At 31.1% G+C, this 19,039-nt stretch overlaps 3 protein-coding genes across 6 annotated transcripts in view; 2 read left to right on the top strand and 1 right to left on the bottom strand.

Moving 5' to 3' along the window:
• LOC140446946 (zinc finger RNA-binding protein-like) overlaps positions 1 to 6,353 on the top strand; it is a 56,206-nt gene extending 49,853 nt beyond the window's left edge. For all 4 annotated transcript variants that reach the window (XM_072539554.1, XM_072539542.1, XM_072539547.1 and 1 more), the window contains 3 exons: positions 1,587 to 1,841; positions 1,903 to 1,987; positions 6,000 to 6,353. In XM_072539554.1, the coding sequence (XP_072395655.1) occupies positions 1,587 to 1,841; positions 1,903 to 1,987; positions 6,000 to 6,055 (396 nt within the window). In that variant the 3' untranslated portion in view covers positions 6,056 to 6,353. The remainder of the gene's footprint in view (positions 1 to 1,586; positions 1,842 to 1,902; positions 1,988 to 5,999) is intronic.
• Positions 6,354 to 8,185: 1,832 nt separating this feature from the next.
• Positions 8,186 to 12,529, bottom strand: LOC140446936 (protein ILRUN). Its single transcript, XM_072539536.1, has 6 exons — positions 12,319 to 12,529; positions 11,954 to 12,173; positions 11,377 to 11,496; positions 11,057 to 11,283; positions 10,670 to 10,821; positions 8,186 to 10,610 (listed from the first exon to the last, which is right to left on the bottom strand). The coding sequence occupies exons 2-6, from the start codon at positions 12,145 to 12,147 to the stop codon at positions 10,569 to 10,571; spliced, it is 735 nt and encodes a 244-aa protein (XP_072395637.1). The 5' UTR covers positions 12,148 to 12,173; positions 12,319 to 12,529; the 3' UTR covers positions 8,186 to 10,568.
• A 256-nt stretch (positions 12,530 to 12,785) lies between these two features.
• PpV (Protein phosphatase V) lies at positions 12,786 to 18,578 on the top strand. The gene is made up of 5 exons (XM_072539523.1): positions 12,786 to 12,987; positions 13,052 to 13,339; positions 13,682 to 13,836; positions 14,887 to 14,999; positions 18,358 to 18,578. The coding sequence occupies exons 1-5, from the start codon at positions 12,820 to 12,822 to the stop codon at positions 18,546 to 18,548; spliced, it is 915 nt and encodes a 304-aa protein (XP_072395624.1). The 5' UTR covers positions 12,786 to 12,819; the 3' UTR covers positions 18,549 to 18,578.
• Positions 18,579 to 19,039: the final 461 nt, after the last annotated feature.

Here is a 19,039-nt window from a genome sequence, read left to right as displayed (position 1 = left end):
CTCTGTTGAAGTTTAGAGTAAGTTTCATCATTAATCAATATTATTTGGAAACCTACATAGAAAAATAAATGAGTTTTATTCATTGCACTAATTTATTGTTAATTCATGAGAAATATTAAATTAAAAAGCTACTAAACAGATCTTTTTAATCAGATGATGTCTACTTACAATTTAAAAATATCTATACTAATTTCATGAACTAATATCTTGTTCAATACATTAATTGATATGAATAAACCCAATGGTACGCCTATGAAAGACATATTTTAAAATGTAAACACACAGGCTTCCTCAGTTCGTCATCTTAAATAATGTAAACAAACAGTACGTACAAATTAAATGAGACATTGGGATGTAAACATTTCGTTTTTTTTGCAAATGCAAAACTGTAGCACCATTATTATAATTTATTTATTTCACTATTTACAAATATCACTTAAAATACAGCCAAAATATCGAAAAACAACTTTTTCCTCATCTTGGGTAAAAAGTAAATAAACATGGACATGACATGGAACAGCATTTGAAGTTTGACGTAGAGCCATAAGACAGAGAAATGTAAACACCGTTGCCATTAATAAATAGGTTTCAGTGCTTCTACATATAAAATAATTGATTGATATCTGTTATACGCTATTATTAAATGATATGCACACTATGTGCACACTTGATGTTTTAATTACAATTAAATATATTAATATAAGTAATAAATTATTATTTTGGTTTGATAGCACCTGTAGAGTATAAAATAAATATAGTAATATTTTCAGCGATACGTGAATAAGATATTTTAATAAAAAAATGTGACAACATTTGAAGGTGCTGAGAATGTGACCTAGTCAAATAATTTTGGCTTCACATTTTTATGTAAATAACTGAGTCCATCTGTGTTTATACGTCCATGGTTGATCCACAGCCCATTACAAAGCCATTATCATTACCTTCTGTATCATAAAACAATAGGCTACTCCATTCGAGCATTTGTTGTAATTATGTTATTTGTTTGTCTTTAATATGAAATGACTTTAATCATTTTCTTTGTAAAATAATTTTTTAATTAAATTTTAAGAAATACGAGCACTGGTTTCCTTTACACTCTGTATACTGAAGTTTGAATGTTGATGATGAGTTTGATACGGTTATACTCAGAAAAATATGGGCTTTTAATTTTTTAGATAAAAATATACCCTTTCTATTTAAAAAAATTATTGATGACGTCAAATCTGCTAAAAAGTTATTTTTTTCCAAAAAGGTTAAAAAACAAAAATAAAAATCGAACTGTCAGGGCTTTTGAAAATGATTAAGTCGTGAGATAATAGACCATTTATACACTTTATGAACACACTGTATATGTTTCTTGAATTAACTGAAACTTCATTTAAATTTAAGTTAGGTTATCTTTTAGGTTTAATTTTTCTTCTTAATATTAGATTTTAAATAAAAAAATGCAGTCTGACTGGTGACTGCGTCGCTGTTATATTTTCCGAGATTCTTCCCTCTTGCAATGATTGTCATAATATAGCTTTATTTATGATTCCAGTCCTGATCTTGTTCGTTTTGATTGAACTGTATAAATTTACTTTTAGGCTATGGAATTACTAACAGAAAAAGTTATTTCTTCGGTGCCCGGTATGTCGCATTTGTCTCCTGGAGACGCCCTACGTCGAGTCATGGAAGCTGTTGCCAGCGGTATTCTTCTGCCCGGAGGTGTAGGTTTAGCTGATCCTTGCGAAAAAGACTCACCCGACGCCTGTATAACTTTGTCGGCGCAACAACGCGAAGATCTCACTTGCTCTGCTCAACATGCTCTGAGATTGATTGCATTTAGACAAATTCACAAGGTGATAATATTCAAAAGAGGAAAACTTGAATTAAAAATTATAATAAGGTTTAAATTTACAGGTATTGGGAGTTGAGCCCATACCACCACCAAAGAACATATATAAAGAAAGGTTTGGACGTAAACGTCGTGCAGAAGAACAAGAAGGTATGAAAAAGATGACAAATATTTTCAGTTAAATAAGTATAGATCTTTTCTTCCACCGTAGTTAATCAAACTCACCGTTTTACATACATTTAAAATTGGGAGAATACATTGATAATAGGTTGCTAGTCAAAAAGTGGACTCAAATATTTTTAATACAATTAATAGTAATTAATTTTTGACAAAAAAATTTATTGCGTTCATTTATTTTTAAATAAAATACGCTGCTCATGACGTATATGCATATTTTCTATATCAAATTAAAGCTAATTTTTTCTTAATCACGGGCACGTCTTACAGAAGTAGATAAATGGAAAACTCTTAAATCTCAATTGATTATCCTCCCATGGTTCCCAAAAGTCAACATCTTCTGTAACGGTTATATCTTAAGCTGAACCATCCGATTCTAAAATTTCCTCAAGAAGCATCTCATCTTGAAGCTAGTCTCAATCTACTTCATTTTCTATAATATTAGTATCCGTATCTGAGTCGTCACCTATGTCAAATACTAGGGCTTCCAACTCTGCGTGAGTTAAATATTTTCTTTTACTCATGTTAAAAATACTAATACAATCTTTATAAAATCAACAGAACTCCAAATAAACACTTATTTCATTGAAATGGAAGCATGTATAGCACGCGCAAGGTTAAACATAAATGCATTCAAAAGAATTCAGCTGCCCCAAGTAGAAACACTGTATATCCATTTTTTTTTTTAAATAGCTTTTATTGCATTTTTGGATATGGGGTGATATTATCTACCATTTGACGAAGAAAAAAAAATAAAAAAATTTGCAGAACCACAATTTATGGTTGCTATGAAACACTGTATATCACATTCCAACTTCATTTTACCAATTTAAAACACATTATATCCATATTCCCAAGTATAAACACTGTATATACGGGATATACAGTGTTTTTATTTAGTTTTGGGATTTACAGCGATTTACCGTGGGAATCATAGAGTTTACATTTGCCAAAACTCAATACTGTCGATATCATCAAAATTATATTTATGTTGTTTATATTCTCTGAGACCGTTGAAGTTGCAATCATTACACATTTTTTAGTCGTTTGTTAGTTTGTGTTAAGTGAAGTACAAATTTGTCGGCATATTATAAATATGAATAAAAATCGAAGAACTCAGTTAATACTAGATATGAGTCGAAATCTGGACAACAATGACTGGGGAGAATCATCCACAAATGATACTCAAAGGTAAACGATTTTTTTATAGATAATATAGAACTTTTTATTCGGTTACCCTCAAGAGATTGATGAAATGCTTAGACGTGATTTGGAGGTTTCATCTTCAGAAGGGGATAGTGATGATAGCATTACCGACCCACATTACCAACCTGACTCGAATCCTGGAAACGTGAGTGATCATCCAGATTCGACATCTGAAAGCATACCTACTGAACGCCAAAGCATACCTACGGAACGAAAAGTCACTAAGAAAAGGAGACAAATGTCAGCTATAGAAAAAAGTATAGATAACAAAAATAAACATCCCATTTTGCCTAGATGCACTGCGAAGTGTAAGAAGTCTTGCTCTCAATTCAGCGAAGAATGCCGAGCAGATATTTGGAATGCATATTGGGATGCAGATTACACAACTCGAAGGATCTGGCTTGCAAAATGTGTTTCATTCAGACCTGTTTTCCGTAGAAGAGTTCCAGCAGCTGCTAATAATGTGTATAAGAAAAATGAAACAAGGGTATTTTATTTAGCTAAGAAGGATAACACCGAATTTCTGCCAGTATGCAAGCTATTTTTACTCAATACATTTGGTTATACCAGTGATTCGGTTATCAATGAATTAGCATATGCTATCAAAAAGGAGCCGCTTAACGCATATGTAAAGGAAAATCGAGGTAAGAAATCCAGTAACATCCGTAACAGGGACATAATAGTAAACCATATAAACTCTTATAATCCCTGCGTGAGTCATTACCGCCGCAAAAATGCTCCTTTCACTAGATATTTGCCTTCAAATTTAACAGTTGCTTCAATGTTTAATGACTTCAAATTAAAGCACCCAGGTATATGTCAAATTGAAACTTACAGAAAAATGATGAAGACAATGAAAATATCTTTACACATGCCCCAAATGGATTCATGCTCTGATTGTTTAGAGTACAAAAATTTTGTAGAAGCAAGCAGCACAGGCACAGAAAACTCGATCGAATCTTCTACCGAAAAAACTCAATGGGAGGCACACAAAAAGAAAGCAGATGATGCTAATAGATATTACAAAATTGATGCAGAATTACCAGAAACTAATAAAACTAAGTATTTTTCTTTTGACTTGCAAAAAGTATTATTGTTACCAGTTATGCCAGGAAACAAAGATGTCTTTTTTACAAGTCGTTTAGTTGTTTTTAATGAAGTCTTCGCTTCTTTAAAAAAGAAATCAAATTCCAACTATTCAGTGGTTTGGCATGAAGCATTTGGCGGTCGTGACGCATCTAACATCATCGATGCAATATACGCTTTAATTAAAGAAGAGCGTGATACGAACAATTTTGTTTTTTGGGCAGATAATTGCACTGCCCAAAATAAAAACTGGTATTTGTTTACTGCATTAGCGATTATGGTAAATAATGATACCCATACCTCTCATGTAAACAACATAACATTCAAGTATCTTACCAAAGGTCATACACACATGACTGCAGATGGTGTTCATGGCAACATTGAGCAACAAATTAAAAAAGCACGAGATGTATTTGACTTTCAAGATTTATTGTCTGTTATAAGACAATCACGAAAAAATTTAAATGTACTTCAAGTACAAACTTCATTCCAATGGCTAAAAAAGAAACGGCAGCATCGAAAGGGAGATGAAAATGATCCTTTGAAAACATTTTTAATAAATCCCATAGTAGAAGCTAACTTTTCACGAGGCTCTAGATCCCTTAAATTCAAAACCAACTTCGAAGATGAAAACTATCAGGAGCTTGATTTCCTGCAAGTCAGGTTCGTGGTGTCAAATTTTCCACAAAGCACCAACGTACGAGGTATTCGTAAAAGCAAAAAAGATGAAATAATACAGAAACTTATTCCTTTGATGCCCGAGAACAGAAGATCCTTTTGGCTTAATTTGTCGGTCGCTGAGACAGCAGTGGACGATCTCCTCCATAACCGTGGATTGCAACAATTAGAGGACAATGACCATTAAAATGTTTTTAAACCAATTATACCTATATTTGTTAAATTAACGTGAATAAAGTATAATTTTTAGTACTTAGTATCATTGCAAATTGGGATATTTTATTTTATATTTTTAGGTTTCCCAAATAAAAACACTGTATGTGTTCAAAACCTAGTCAGGGCATAAAATACAGACATAAAAATATTTGCTAAAAAACAAGAGTATTTTATGCTACATTAATGTGTATTCACTTTTATTTTAAACAAAATAGAAATTTGAAAAGCAGAGCCCTTCACGTTTCCTGCTCTGGTGAACAATTTTCGAATTGGCGCTTACAGTGTTTCTACTTGGGACAGCCGAATTATCAGGATTTACCGAAAAACCGATAGTGATTCTCAACTGAAATCTACCGAACAATTCAAATATCCCTTTAAAATTTTCATCTATTGATTGGTTAACGAGTTATAATACTTTATATTTACGGCATGCTAGACATGCCAACGACTAAATCTGTGTACGATTTTCATGTATAACATGCCAGGAGACCGGTGGGCAAAATTTTTAGTAAATTTATACCAGTAATGGTGTCATGTATTTCATGATAATGACCGCAAAGGGTTAATAGTCCAAATAAACTAATCGAAAAAAGAAGAATAATCATGAATATTGGGTATATTCATTAATTTTCATTAAAAACATTCCAATTATAAATTCTAATCTACAAACGGCTATAAAATTTCAAAAATAAACATTTACTTTCAGTCTATCAAAATTTAACCAACGTAGAGTCTACTAGACAGTTGGGATTGGAAGCAGTGAACCGAGTATACTAATTATCTGTACATTTTGTTTCAGGTGATGGTGGTAAGCAATTCAAGACCGAGTTGACGGATATAAATTCTGTCAAGTAAGAAACTAGGAATCTGATTAGTATTTTTTTTTTATATTCAGAATTTAATGTAAACAAATAGATAGTTTATATTAATATTGTACCTATAACTACTTTCATATTAGAAATTCTGTGAAAAATCTAGTTTGGGAAAGATTAATTGAATTTTTTGTATAAATGCATGAAGAAGAGTTTTTCTATAATTTTTCATTTAGATGGAATTCTATTTTGTCCTCAATGAGTTTGTTTTATAAGGATACACTGTAATTTAATATGCCTTCTACTTGGAATTTATTCAAGCAAATAAAAAATTAACAAGACATTGTTCTTTCATTTAATATCAACAATATACAGGGTGTTTTATTTCAAAATGGATATACGTTAACTGCAGATGAATTGTATCAGAGATAACTGTAGCATACCATAAACAGGCCAAGACCAAGGCCAACATCCGTTTTTTGTTGGAAATGTATATCGCTTTATATGAGTTACAGCCCCGTTTCCACAATGAGTACTACCTAATAACACACATTTGTTATACCATTTTACCAGAATTATCCAATCGGGAGTGTCAGATTTATAGACGGAGCCTGTAGGTCGCTTTTGCATAATTTTTTCAGCTTCTAATCTACAACCGGCAATTCTATCTGCTCTAAATGTTTCTAAGTTGTGAATTCCAAAGTTGGTTTTTAAAAATGGAAGCAATAGTAGGATGCTAAAATAATTATCAAAAAATACTACCATATCTTCTAGATTTGGAATGGTTTTGCACAGTGCAACAACAATACTGACATAAACACGTAACTCCTTTTCTATACCTATCAATCCGTTAGAGGTACCTGCTAACTGGTCAAACGTAAACGCATCCTTATAACCTATGAAGTCTTTGATGATGCCAGAAACAGTTGCTTTTACGAACAATTTGAAACCCCATTTGTGTGATTTATTTTTTATATATTATCTAAGATTCCCTGCAAAGGTACCTTTTTAAGTCATAGTCTCATCCACAGAATATTGATTGCCAATGTGGAACTTCTGACAATTTGTTTTAATTTTTTCTAGTCACTTTAATTTTGATCTTATTTTGAAAAATCGGTTTTAGTATTTGGGGATAGTTGAGGATTATCAGCAAAATGTAAGTACCTTCTAATTTTAGTAAAACGTAAAGGCATTAATGTCTGCTATTTTGTCAATTCTAGTATTTCTGGCCCAATAATCACTTATAGCGAGCAACTTTATAATGCTCATAGTAAGAATTATCTAAATATATTCTGTAGGTTCTGTATTAGTTAGTTGTAGTGGGGAACCTGTTTTTTTAGTCAAATATTAGTTTGGTGCACAATATTAGCCATTATGCCCAAAGAGAAAAACTGAAATATTCCATTGGTGATAAAATTTCAGTTATTTCAGATGGAGGTAAATCTGGAACATAATTTGTGTTTTTGCTAAAACTCCTCAAAACAGAAAGTAACTGTATCTTTTAGATTATAAAAATACACCTTTCCTAAATGTATTCCGAAAATATTACAGCAAAATACGTTTTTACTTACTGATTTGTCTATATTTGAACGTCGGAACTACAACACTGCTGTTGAAACCTCACAGTCGACATATGTTTACTAAGTTAAAATATTTTAATACAGGTGGCGCACATGCCGTAAAAACAGACGAACGGTTGTTGCTTGCATACCACACCGTCCCACTGTGGTAAAATTCGACGTACCTGGAAATTTTGCAGTTTTAAATCAACGTTGCTTGAGAACAAGCGCGCTTACAGGGTTAACCAAATTTAGAAGTGTATAGAAGCAGACCTGGTCCAATCCTGATATTCTTTTTAAGATCATTTTTACTATTTTCTCACTAAGTTCATGTAAGATAATCTCTCACAGTCCAAAAGCCAATCTTTCATCCAAAAATGCATTTTTATTTCGTACAATTCTTACAACAAAAAAAAGTATGAGTCACTAATTTTTTTCTCCGATCATACATGTTTTTGATCAGAACTGACGATCGGTTCAGAAACTACAGGCCAAGTTGCACGATAATGCATTTATATGTTTTGATGCATTAACACTCGAGCCCTACTGATGAGCATTCATTGTATATTTCGTGTAAACTCCCATTCCCATCCCAAAGTTTAAAGATAGTACAGTTTATTCCAAAATCTTTATTTGTTCAAACTATGAGACAAAACATTTTTTTGAGAAAAATAAAATAAGAGTGTTGATTATCAAAAATTTTGTGAAAATCTGATAAATATCCAGGTTAAGCAACTTCCAAAATGTAATTTTGTTAAATTAAGTTTGCACCTTCGTTTAATTATAACTAGAAAGTCCATTTTTCATTAGAAATAATAAGTACAATTAAAGAGATAATTACTTGACTTTTTTAAACCTGAGGAAACTGGTACTTTTGATTATTATACACTAACGATTATTTCAACTAACAAATTAATGGTATTGAATTATTAACTGAAAAACATTGATTAACAAAAATTTTGATGTACTAGCCATTTGGATGGATATTATATGTAAACAAAATATTCCAAATGTTCTAAAATACATTGAAATATATTAAGTGACATAGAGATCCGAACATCCATTTTAAGTTTCAGTTTTATATTACTTAGCCTAAGACAAGTCAGACTTCCTTTTCAGAAAATTTTGAATAGGGTTCACAGAAGTTTAGATACTGTGTTAAGAAGTTATCGACCATGGCGTCAAGACAGTGGCGCATCTAGAATTGTCCTGTGAGGGGTTTTGTTTGGTCACCGAAATTTTTTTTATGCTTCCTCCATTTTGAGTCCTTAAAATTTGTGAGTAACAGTGTCAGAATAGTGCCCTGGGTAGGGTTTAACCCCCAAAACCCCTCCCCCTGGGTGGACCACTGCGTAAAAGGTCGAACATGAACATAGAGAGGCACAAAGCGGTGCCGAAGAACAACAGGATGTGAAGATCATTACCTACAGTTGATGGCTCTAAGATATTGCTTCTTCACTACTGGTTTATTGCAAATCAACGGTTTGCAGAACATGGAAGACCAATTAGACCAATTTCTATTGTATTCTAAATTCACAGTTTTGGCCTTTTTTCATTTCGGTCACACTGGGTGCAGGCAGAGAACAATTAACTTGGGACCAGGAATGGAACGGGGTTGTCTTAAGTGTTGAATCTCGATTTCGTTTAGGGATGCATGAAGGCCGAGCTAATATCAGAACGTAACATGGTAAAAGACAAAATTTAGTTTTTTGATGAACAGCATGTTGGGGTTATGGTGTCGTTCAAGGTCAAGAACATGACAGCTTGTCGACAAGTAGAATAAATTCTGGAATCTTATCTCATACCGTACCTTTTGATGCAGCAACTTCCAATTTTTCAGCAGAATAATGCACACATTGCGAGAGTCACCATGGACTTCTATGCAGGCTGGAGTCAGTCTTTTGGCCTGGCTCCAGAGATTCCTAGATTTATCCCCAATTGAACACATGTGGGACATGATGGATTAGAGACTCTTTAATTTAGAGCATCCTCCTCATACTTTGGTAGCACTTCAGGAGATAATTAAGGCATGGAACGATATACTCCAGGAGGATATTGAAACATCAACACAATATTTATTTACCCCTACAAGTAGTTTCAATCATTGAAATTTCACTTGTTTACTTTGCTACCATGTATAATTGCACAAAATATTTTTTAGCTGTAATAATTTATAATGGGCATTTAGATTTCCATGTCACTTACTATATTTATGTGAAATTCTATTAAAAAATAAAATAAAGTTGTTTATTAATTTTGTAACCACTGTTTGAATCATATTTTCAATATTCTATCATCTTCTAATCCTTTTGCCTTTTCCTGTTTTGTATCCAAAATAAAATTTGATGACCAATAGAGTCCAATTTCAATGTAAATGTTTAAAACAAACTTATTAATGCACATATTTTATCCACTTTGTAAATGTTTTGCATAGATAATTGCAGTGAGTTTATAACTCTGTATTAATACCAAATAAAGTGTAGACAAACTAAACAAAAAAAAAAATATTAAACTAAAAAGATTTTGTGGAATTATCACAACTTACGAAAAAAAAATGAATAACGGAAAATCTTAGTTAATATCCTTAATTTTGTTTTTCCATACTGTATTTGATCATATTTTTTGTAATCTTGCAACTTAACATGTTGAAAGGAAAGATAATAAAAACGTGATAATATTCTCAATAGAATTGTATAGATTTGATTAGGAAGATAAATAATGAATTACGAAAACATTTATACAGATTTGATTAATTCTAAGACAATCCCTCTTTAAAATAAATTCAATATCTCTATAATTGCCTCTTGATATCAGTTAAATATATAAAATTACTAACTCTAAATGAATAACCTATATCTAATCACTCTTCTTTCAGCAAACTCTTATACTTTTTGCAAAATATGTATTTTAACTATAATATATTTTTTCATTTATTCATTCACATAAATGCATTCTCCCTCCTTAAAGTGTGGCACTGTAAAATAGTTTAAGCAGGTACTAAAACATGGATGTGTCTTTTCCATCTGGAGGGGCTGTATCCTAAAAATAATAAAAATAAATTAATAACGATAAACTAGATTCAATCTATACAATCTTACCGGGGTATGTCCTATATGGATCTGATGTGGTGAAAAGGGATTATAGTTACTAGTAGGGGGAGGTAATGCACCTAATTCATTAAAATGAGATAGTTGATTTGTTAAAGCAACTGTGCCTTCTTCAACTACAGTTACTATCACCCACATTGGATCTAAAAACCAAACAAAAGTAGGAATATAGACTTTCATGTTATTTTTGGAAAAAGTACAAATAAATAGAAGAAATAAGCCAAAAACTATACTATCATTATCGGTTTACGTAAGACAAAATTGTGCAAAACTATATAAAAAAAAACTAAAAATTGAGCCTAATAATTAAGAAAAATATATAGCAAAATAAAGAGGAATTGAAAAAAAAAAGAATTTTATACATTATAATGCACTTACCACCAAAATAAGTTCCTATGTCTGTACACATTCTCCATTTACTTTGATATATGCCAGGTACTGTGGGACTAACCATATCTACAACCAAATGATATCCCTCTTCTGGATCTAAACAAGGAACATGGACTCGATCAGCTCCAAAATTATCACCATCTGAACATTGAGCATAACAGTTTGCAGGCCACTTCTCTGTACCACTATTTACTATGTTCCAGGACTTTTTAAACCTAAAAAAAATAAAATAAACAAGTATTAGGAATCTGACATGGATGTTGTACTTGCACTATCATAATTAATAGATAATTAAGCTTGCCATTTACCTGATATTTGGTTCTACATCTGTGTGTTCACTTGCTACAGGATCTGAGATCAATTTCATGGATGGAAGAGGGCATGGAGACTCTATATCAAAATATGAGCAAATTGCTGCTTGTAAATTCCTTAAAATACACAAAAATCATTAAAATATGAAATGACCTTAAACACTATAAATTTTAATTCATATAATTATAATAAAGTTGTTAGGTAATTGTAACATTTTATTCTTTTCCATTAATCCAATTTTTCCCTTGTTTCAGATTCCTTTTTATTAGCTTTACAACACTAAGACCTAACTATTTCCTTTCTATAAATCATTTCTAGTAGTTCAAATTTATTTGTCAGTTTTGTTTAGAAAATCTATTATTTATTTTTGAATGGTAAATCATTATCAGAAAATTATACTTAGAAACTAGTGATTATTAATTATATTTATCAAGTATTTTTATTGTTAGATATCATAATTGAGACCTATTTTTAAAGTGACTAACACTTAGTCACTAAGTGCAGGTATTATCAAACTCACATAAAAATGTTACATCAGCTGACCTGTACTAAACAATAACATTGTCCTCTTACCAGTTGTTCATATCCAAGAAAAACGCAGCTGTGGAGTAATTAAGTTGGCTGCCAACAAGCTTTTGCAGTTGTTGAATCAATTCATCTTTGTCTGTTGTCCCCATACAACTGAACTGTTGCAAAAAGGACTGTTCAATATCCACACCTGTACCACTGACTGGTACTGGCACCTCTGGTCCATTATCTATATCCATATTTGGAAATTGAAGATAAATCGGCCCTAAAATCATTTAGAAATCGACAATGACCTCGCAGTTTTACTGACAATGTCGACAAAATATTAACCTTCCAGAAGTATTTACTTCCTATAGAGAAATTATCAGTCACAAACAACAATAAAAAGAGTTATAGTAGTAGATACTTACAACAATATTAATTTATTTAGTACACTATCCTTCACTTGTTACAATATTTTTACCAAAATTTTCATTATATCCAAATGTCAAAGCAAGTTTTATGTCTTAAAAAATTAAAAAAACAAAGACTACTGACGTCATTTTATTTAAGCATAGATGAACTGATGAAACGTGCTGGACTGGATTATGTTCTGTCCGGGAGTTCCGAACAAAAATAATTAAAGACTCTATTTTCTGCTTTTTCTCTTAAAATCAAGAAAATAAACAGGAACATTTATTTTAATTAACAGAACCGTTCTGTCTATAAAGTTTAATTGAAAGAAGTGCTGAAAAGAATATATTCTTGTCGTTTAATTTAACATAATTTTTATTAAAATTTAACTAAATTTAGAGAAGAAATCTACGTTGATCAAAGTGAAATGAACAGAGGTATTAAAATGGATTTGAAATTTGACAGGCTAGCAGTGTCATGTCTTCTGTCATTTTAGCTTTTATCATTGACCAGAAACAATGTCTTCTGAGCTTGATAATTGGATAGAAATTGCAAAACAATGCAAATATTTACCAGAAAATGATCTTAAAAAGTTATGTGATATAGTGTGCAGTATTTTATTAGAAGAATCAAACGTTCAACCTGTATCTACTCCCGTTACTGTATGCGGTGATATACACGGTCAGGTTAGAGACTCAATTTTCTATTTCCCTTTTAGTTCTGTATTAAATTACATATCTTATGTTTCAGTTTTATGATCTCGAAGAGTTATTTCGGAAAGGTGGACAAGTTCCCGATACCAATTACGTATTTTTAGGGGATTTTGTCGATAGGGGTTACTACAGTTTAGAAACATTTACAAGACTTCTAACGCTCAAAGCGAAGTATCCAAACAAAATCACATTATTAAGGGGCAATCACGAAAGTAGGCAGATCACGCAGGTTTATGGCTTTTATGATGAATGTATGACTAAGTATGGAAATGTTAATGCTTGGAAGTATTGCTGTGGTGTATTTGATTTGTTAACTATTGCTGCGGTAAGTGTTTCTTTTATTCAATATTTAGTACATGCTATTAATTGTTTAACAAGCTTCTATAGAAGTACTGGTAACAGTAAAGTAGTAAAGTGTATTCTATTGCTTCTATAAAACATCTATACTAAGGCAGACTTCATCATTAATACAACAAAAGGGGCTAGGTATTAGTAAATCTCATAAGCAGCAACTTCACCCCCAATAAATACGCACATTCATTTTTAAAAAACTTCCATCTATTTCGTCTAATCTTTTACCTTTTTTTTTGTAATTTTCCTATAAATAAGCTCTAGTTTCCAAATGTTAATCTAATATTTATTTTTTACAATTTATTTATGTTTTTAGATAATAGATGAGAAAATTTTGTGTGTTCATGGAGGATTAAGTCCAGAAATTAAAACCTTAGATCAAATTAGAATATTAGAAAGGAATCAAGAAATACCTCACAAAGGAGCATTCTGTGATTTGGTATGGTCTGACCCTGATTATATAGATACTTGGTAAGACTGTTTACTATTTTAGCTTATTATTACACATGCAATGTTATGATCATTTTTTATGAAATTACATTAGAATTCGAGTAAGAGTACATATGGGAATGATATTTGTTTTTATATATAATAGAAGACAGGGTTTTTACTTAACTAAAAAAGGTGCCATAAGGAGGATCTTCTCACAAAATGAACATTAGAAAGAACACATCAAAAATAATAATCGAGATTCTTTAATTACATTTCTCACTTGTCATTATGTTTCCATTTAAAAAGGCATAATAAAAGGCAAAAAAGTATTTACAGAAAGTACTAGTATATCTATCTATAATAGTATATCATTTATTCAATTTTCACTTTCTGAATTCTTATTCTATAAATGTTTATAGTCTATGAATGGTTCAAGGATAAACTGAATTATGGCCATGATAATATTCCTACATATTTCGTTACAATATGTGTACAGTTTATCTAAACACATCTTCCCTAGTAAGTGGCGTGATAGTTATATAACTCCAGTATTTAAAAAACAGTGATAGAGACAATATAAAAAATATAGGCCTGTTGTTATGTTATCTGCCATCCCTAAACTAATTCTAAACAAATGTCTCAATTGGTATTGTAAAAATCTCTCGATTAATAAACAACATGGATTTATACAGGGTCAATCTACATATACAAATCTCATTTTGTATCGTTATCATTGCTTTCAAGGGTGGGTACCAAGTGGACTCTATAATTTATACTTTATACCGATTTTTCAAAGGACATTCTTTGCTCATCTTTAATATGTATAGTTTTTCCTAAGTGGTTTCTTTCATGGTTAAGTAGTTATAATTCATGAAAGAGTTTAGTTTGCTTTTATAATGGGTTCACTTTCTATTCCTAGCTAGGAGTTCAGAGGTCCCACAAGGTTCACATGTGGATCTTTTTCTCTTTAACTTGTTTATTAATGATATTTCTGAGGTAATAAAGAATTATCACAATTCTGCCTTGTGTAACAAATTAAAAAAAAAACAGGAAACAAATGTTAATTTACCAATATTTTTTTATTTCTAGGGCTACTAGTCCCAGAGGAGCAGGTTTCTTATTTGGAGCCAAAGTCACTAATGATTTCATGAGAATAAATGCTTTAACATTGATATGTAGGGCTCATCAGTTAGTACATGAAGGTAAAACATTGATAAATTTTTTTATAATTTTTGATAATTTGGGAAATGTAACAATTTGTAGATGTAATAGATAGGTGTAGAAGAATATTGTGTCTGATTTTACTATTTTCTTCAACATACTTTTTATATTATTGGTAAACACATCACATTTTCTTTATCTGATTATAGATATGCCCTTTTGTTGGTTTTATTTTCAATATTTTTTGAGCAGTGCCATTTTTAACCCTTTGTAGTCAATCGTGATGATAAGTAAAGTGACGTACAAGTCGTTGGCATGTATTACATGATTAATGAACTAAGTGTCACATGAAAGTGCACTGGGATTGTCAAGACTGTTTAATCAACCTAATATTTTTAATGTTATGTAAAATAGCTCTACTTTTTTTTATTTATTCTAAAGCATTCATATTTGCTAGAACTGAACAAAAGATGTTCAACAAGCTACAGTTGAATTTAAAATTGAATGAAGTGTTAATAATTAAACTCTCATTTGGTTCAAATAAAATTCATGTTTTTGTATTACAATTTATTGTTAAATTTTATAAGCATATTTTAAACGCTTATAAGTTGAACTTTATTACAGATTAGTGTATACAGTCTGTCCCAAACCCTTCTTTCAGTGCGTCACAAATTTTGACGTAATATAGGATTTTAAGAATGTCGAGAATTATTGCATGACATTTTAGTTAAATCTGACAGTTGCAGGATTGTAATCGGCTAAATGTGGAAAGATTATTTTTTTAAAATGTGTAGTAAAAACTTTAACAATTCAATTTTTTTTTAATTTACATATTAGAGGTCCCGTCCTGTATAAAAAATTTTATTGCGCATTATATTGAAACGGCAGTTTGTCATAATTCCTATTCTATACATTCCAAGGAAAGTGCTTAATTAGCTAAGATTTATTTATGTATTTATTATTATTTATTACAAACACTATGGCTAAAATGTATAGTATTTAAACTACTAATATGACTATTTTTTAGAATAATTTAAAACTTACTTCACGAACGGCAGAAACTGGTAATAAAGTTGTCCCAGTCTCTTTTTCTAATTGAAAATAATTTAATAATTTTAATATTAGTCTTTGTTCATTCTCGGTATATCTCGGCATATTTAAAATATTTTTATGACAATAAATACAAAATTAAATTTTCACTGTAAAATGTCTGAAAATACTAACCTGGAATGACAATTATCATTTTATTCGTTGATATTGTCAAAGTACTCTCACTATCGAGACCATCTGCGTCAAATTATATTTATTCGCATCATTGATTGGATATCTATTTAGCGTATTCTAAACTCCAACCAATTATATATTCGTAAGTAGAATTCGCTTTAATATGCAAATACCCTTGAACGATACATAATTTTCCAAGTTCTATGTATAATAATCACCGACTCACGTTTTTTTCTGTCACCTCTAGCTTAATGCGTAAGAGAGAATTCGATCAACTGTGACGCACTGAAAGAAGGGTTTGGGATGAACTGTATATTCTTTATAATAAGCATCAATCTATTTTTCAGTTGGTTATTTATAACTTTTTTTATACAGGAAGTAATCTTTCCCTTTTAAAATTTAAAGTAACATTACTTCAGTTATTTTAAAGTCATGGCCTTCCTTGTCTTTTGATGAAATCTAGTCCCATTTCATTGTAGTGCTTTTACTTCGTAAAACTCAGTGAAATCCATTTCTTTAACAGTTAAAGGGGGTCCTGTTTTTTAGCATTCCTAATTAATTCAACATATTGCTTGGGAATGTATATAGGCCCTGATTTGGTTACCTCTTCACTGTTTTTTCTATTATGCTGTGGACTGAATCACCTTCATTTTGGGCGTGACCGCCAACAAGGTACTTGTGAGTAATAGAATTGATGTCCAAAGTATTGACAACAAACAGGTACATGGCTATTAGAAATTTATTTTTTTGTTAGCTTTCACAGTTATCGGAATAAAAAATCACATCAACTCCTAGGCTAGTTATTGACAATTCTTTTAGATAGTAATAAACGCAAGATCCGATTTTTATTGCCCCTCTATTCACCATCACTTCATTCCAAAAGTAACAGCTAGCTTTATTAATTTCACAAGTACTACCTGTTTCTTAGTTTCTGATACTTTGCCTTTTTTCGCCTTTACTTCTACTACTGTTAAGTTATAATAGTTTAAGCAAGATTTGTAAAAAAATGCAGAACTTTGTCCTATTGGTACAGGTAACACTGCTTGTAAATCATAAGTAGCCAGATGGATATTGTTATCAGAATTTTTTATTTTCAGTTTATGGATAGTTTTTTTTACGACTTTTCCTTTTCCTCTAAGTGACTTTCAATACTTGTTTGCATATTTTCTTTTTCTTCTGCTCCGGCATTTTTAAAATAATCGCATTGGTTACAAAGAACTTTCTTCAGGATAAAAAATCCTCTATTAAATTCGCTGTTGAAAATACGAGAATAACGATCGTAGGTTGCTGACTCTTCTTCTTTTGTTTCTTTTCGTTCCTTTATATAGTTCTTGAGAAAAACCGCAATAGTTAGGTAAACCACCGTCTATGTATTGCCTCGAAGAACCACTTTGAAGATAGTGAATTTATATGACTAAGAACAGAATCCAAAATTTTGTCACTTATTTTCTTGTGACTCTCGTTTTCCCACGTTTATCTTCTGGTATAATAGTAGTTTTTTCATTTAAAACTGCTTTAATTATAGAGCGAATAGCTCTTTCAATTATTAAAAAAGTATTAATGAGAAACTTTATATGTTTCCCCTTGTTGTTTCTCTGTTCTTTTTTTCCCTTTCCAATTGTATTTCTGGGAGTGGTTTTTTAATGTAGAAATACGTGGGTAGCTCAACTCAAATGGCTGAATACAAGAAGCCAAAAAATCTCACTGTCTTTGCAAGGATCCTAATACCCAGTACTCTTTAAACTGTGTCTCTCTCAGCTCTTCAGATACCCTGTGTGAAACGAGAAGTGAGTATCCCTGTTTTTCCTGATATTTGTTTTTCTTCTATCATTTTCTCCTTTTGTTTTGATTCAGTTATAGGGATTTTATGTCAAAGAGAGATGAGAGAGTTAAGAGAGTTGCCAGCGACCAAATCTGTGTTTTATGATTTTCATGTATGACATGCCATACGATCTGTGGGTAAATTTTTTTTTAATTTGTACGAGTTGTAACGGTGTCATGTATTTCATGGGCAAAGGGTTAAAACTGCGTTGTGTTAACACTTGAGTATAAATTGCATTTAGTATATATTTTTTATGATGATGCGATGAGTTAAGACACATTTAAATAACTTATATTTTTTATACATTTTCATGCTGTTTTATTTTATCATCTAATCTTGTATTCATGTTCTAGGGTATAAATATATGTTTGAGGACCAACTGGTCACAGTTTGGTCTGCTCCCAATTATTGTTATAGATGTGGCAATGTAGCTAGCATATTGGAATTCACCACTGCCAACAAGGGAAATGCAACACTGTTCAAGGCTGTGCCAGATGCTGAAAGAGTTATACCCAGTAGAAATATCACACCATACTTTTTATAATTTAATTTTAAATATATTTTTTAATACGTTTTTAATAGTTTGTATTATTACCTTTGGCCTTCATAACATAGAGAAAAATGAAAAGCAGTTAATTTCAAACGTTGAAATAGAGGAAACATTTTATTTAATCAGTTATATAAATATTACTAGAGATACTACAAATTAAATTTGCAAAATATTAAGTCAAGTGATGATTTTTCATTATTTAACTATCAAAAATCAAATTATTCTATAAAGTTTTACACAGCATTGATGTAAGATTGTCGCAAATTACTTGCTCAACAATCCAAAACTCGAGCTGTACCTACGACTTCGGAAGTAATTTCAGGTTCTTCGCGTACTCTTAGTGCTACTTGTCGGAGCAACTACCTCGAAGTAATCGTACAATGGCTTAAACAACCCTTTAACTTGTTAAGGTTGTGGTAAACCCGGTTTCATCAGAGCAAAATGTCCAGTTTCTAGCCATAAGGAAGCATCCTCTTTAGATTTCT

Source organism: Diabrotica undecimpunctata, chromosome 1, assembly GCF_040954645.1.
Source record: "Diabrotica undecimpunctata isolate CICGRU chromosome 1, icDiaUnde3, whole genome shotgun sequence".
Classification (NCBI taxonomy): domain Eukaryota; kingdom Metazoa; phylum Arthropoda; class Insecta; order Coleoptera; family Chrysomelidae; genus Diabrotica; species Diabrotica undecimpunctata.
This window is presented reverse-complemented; position numbering and strand designations above follow the sequence as displayed.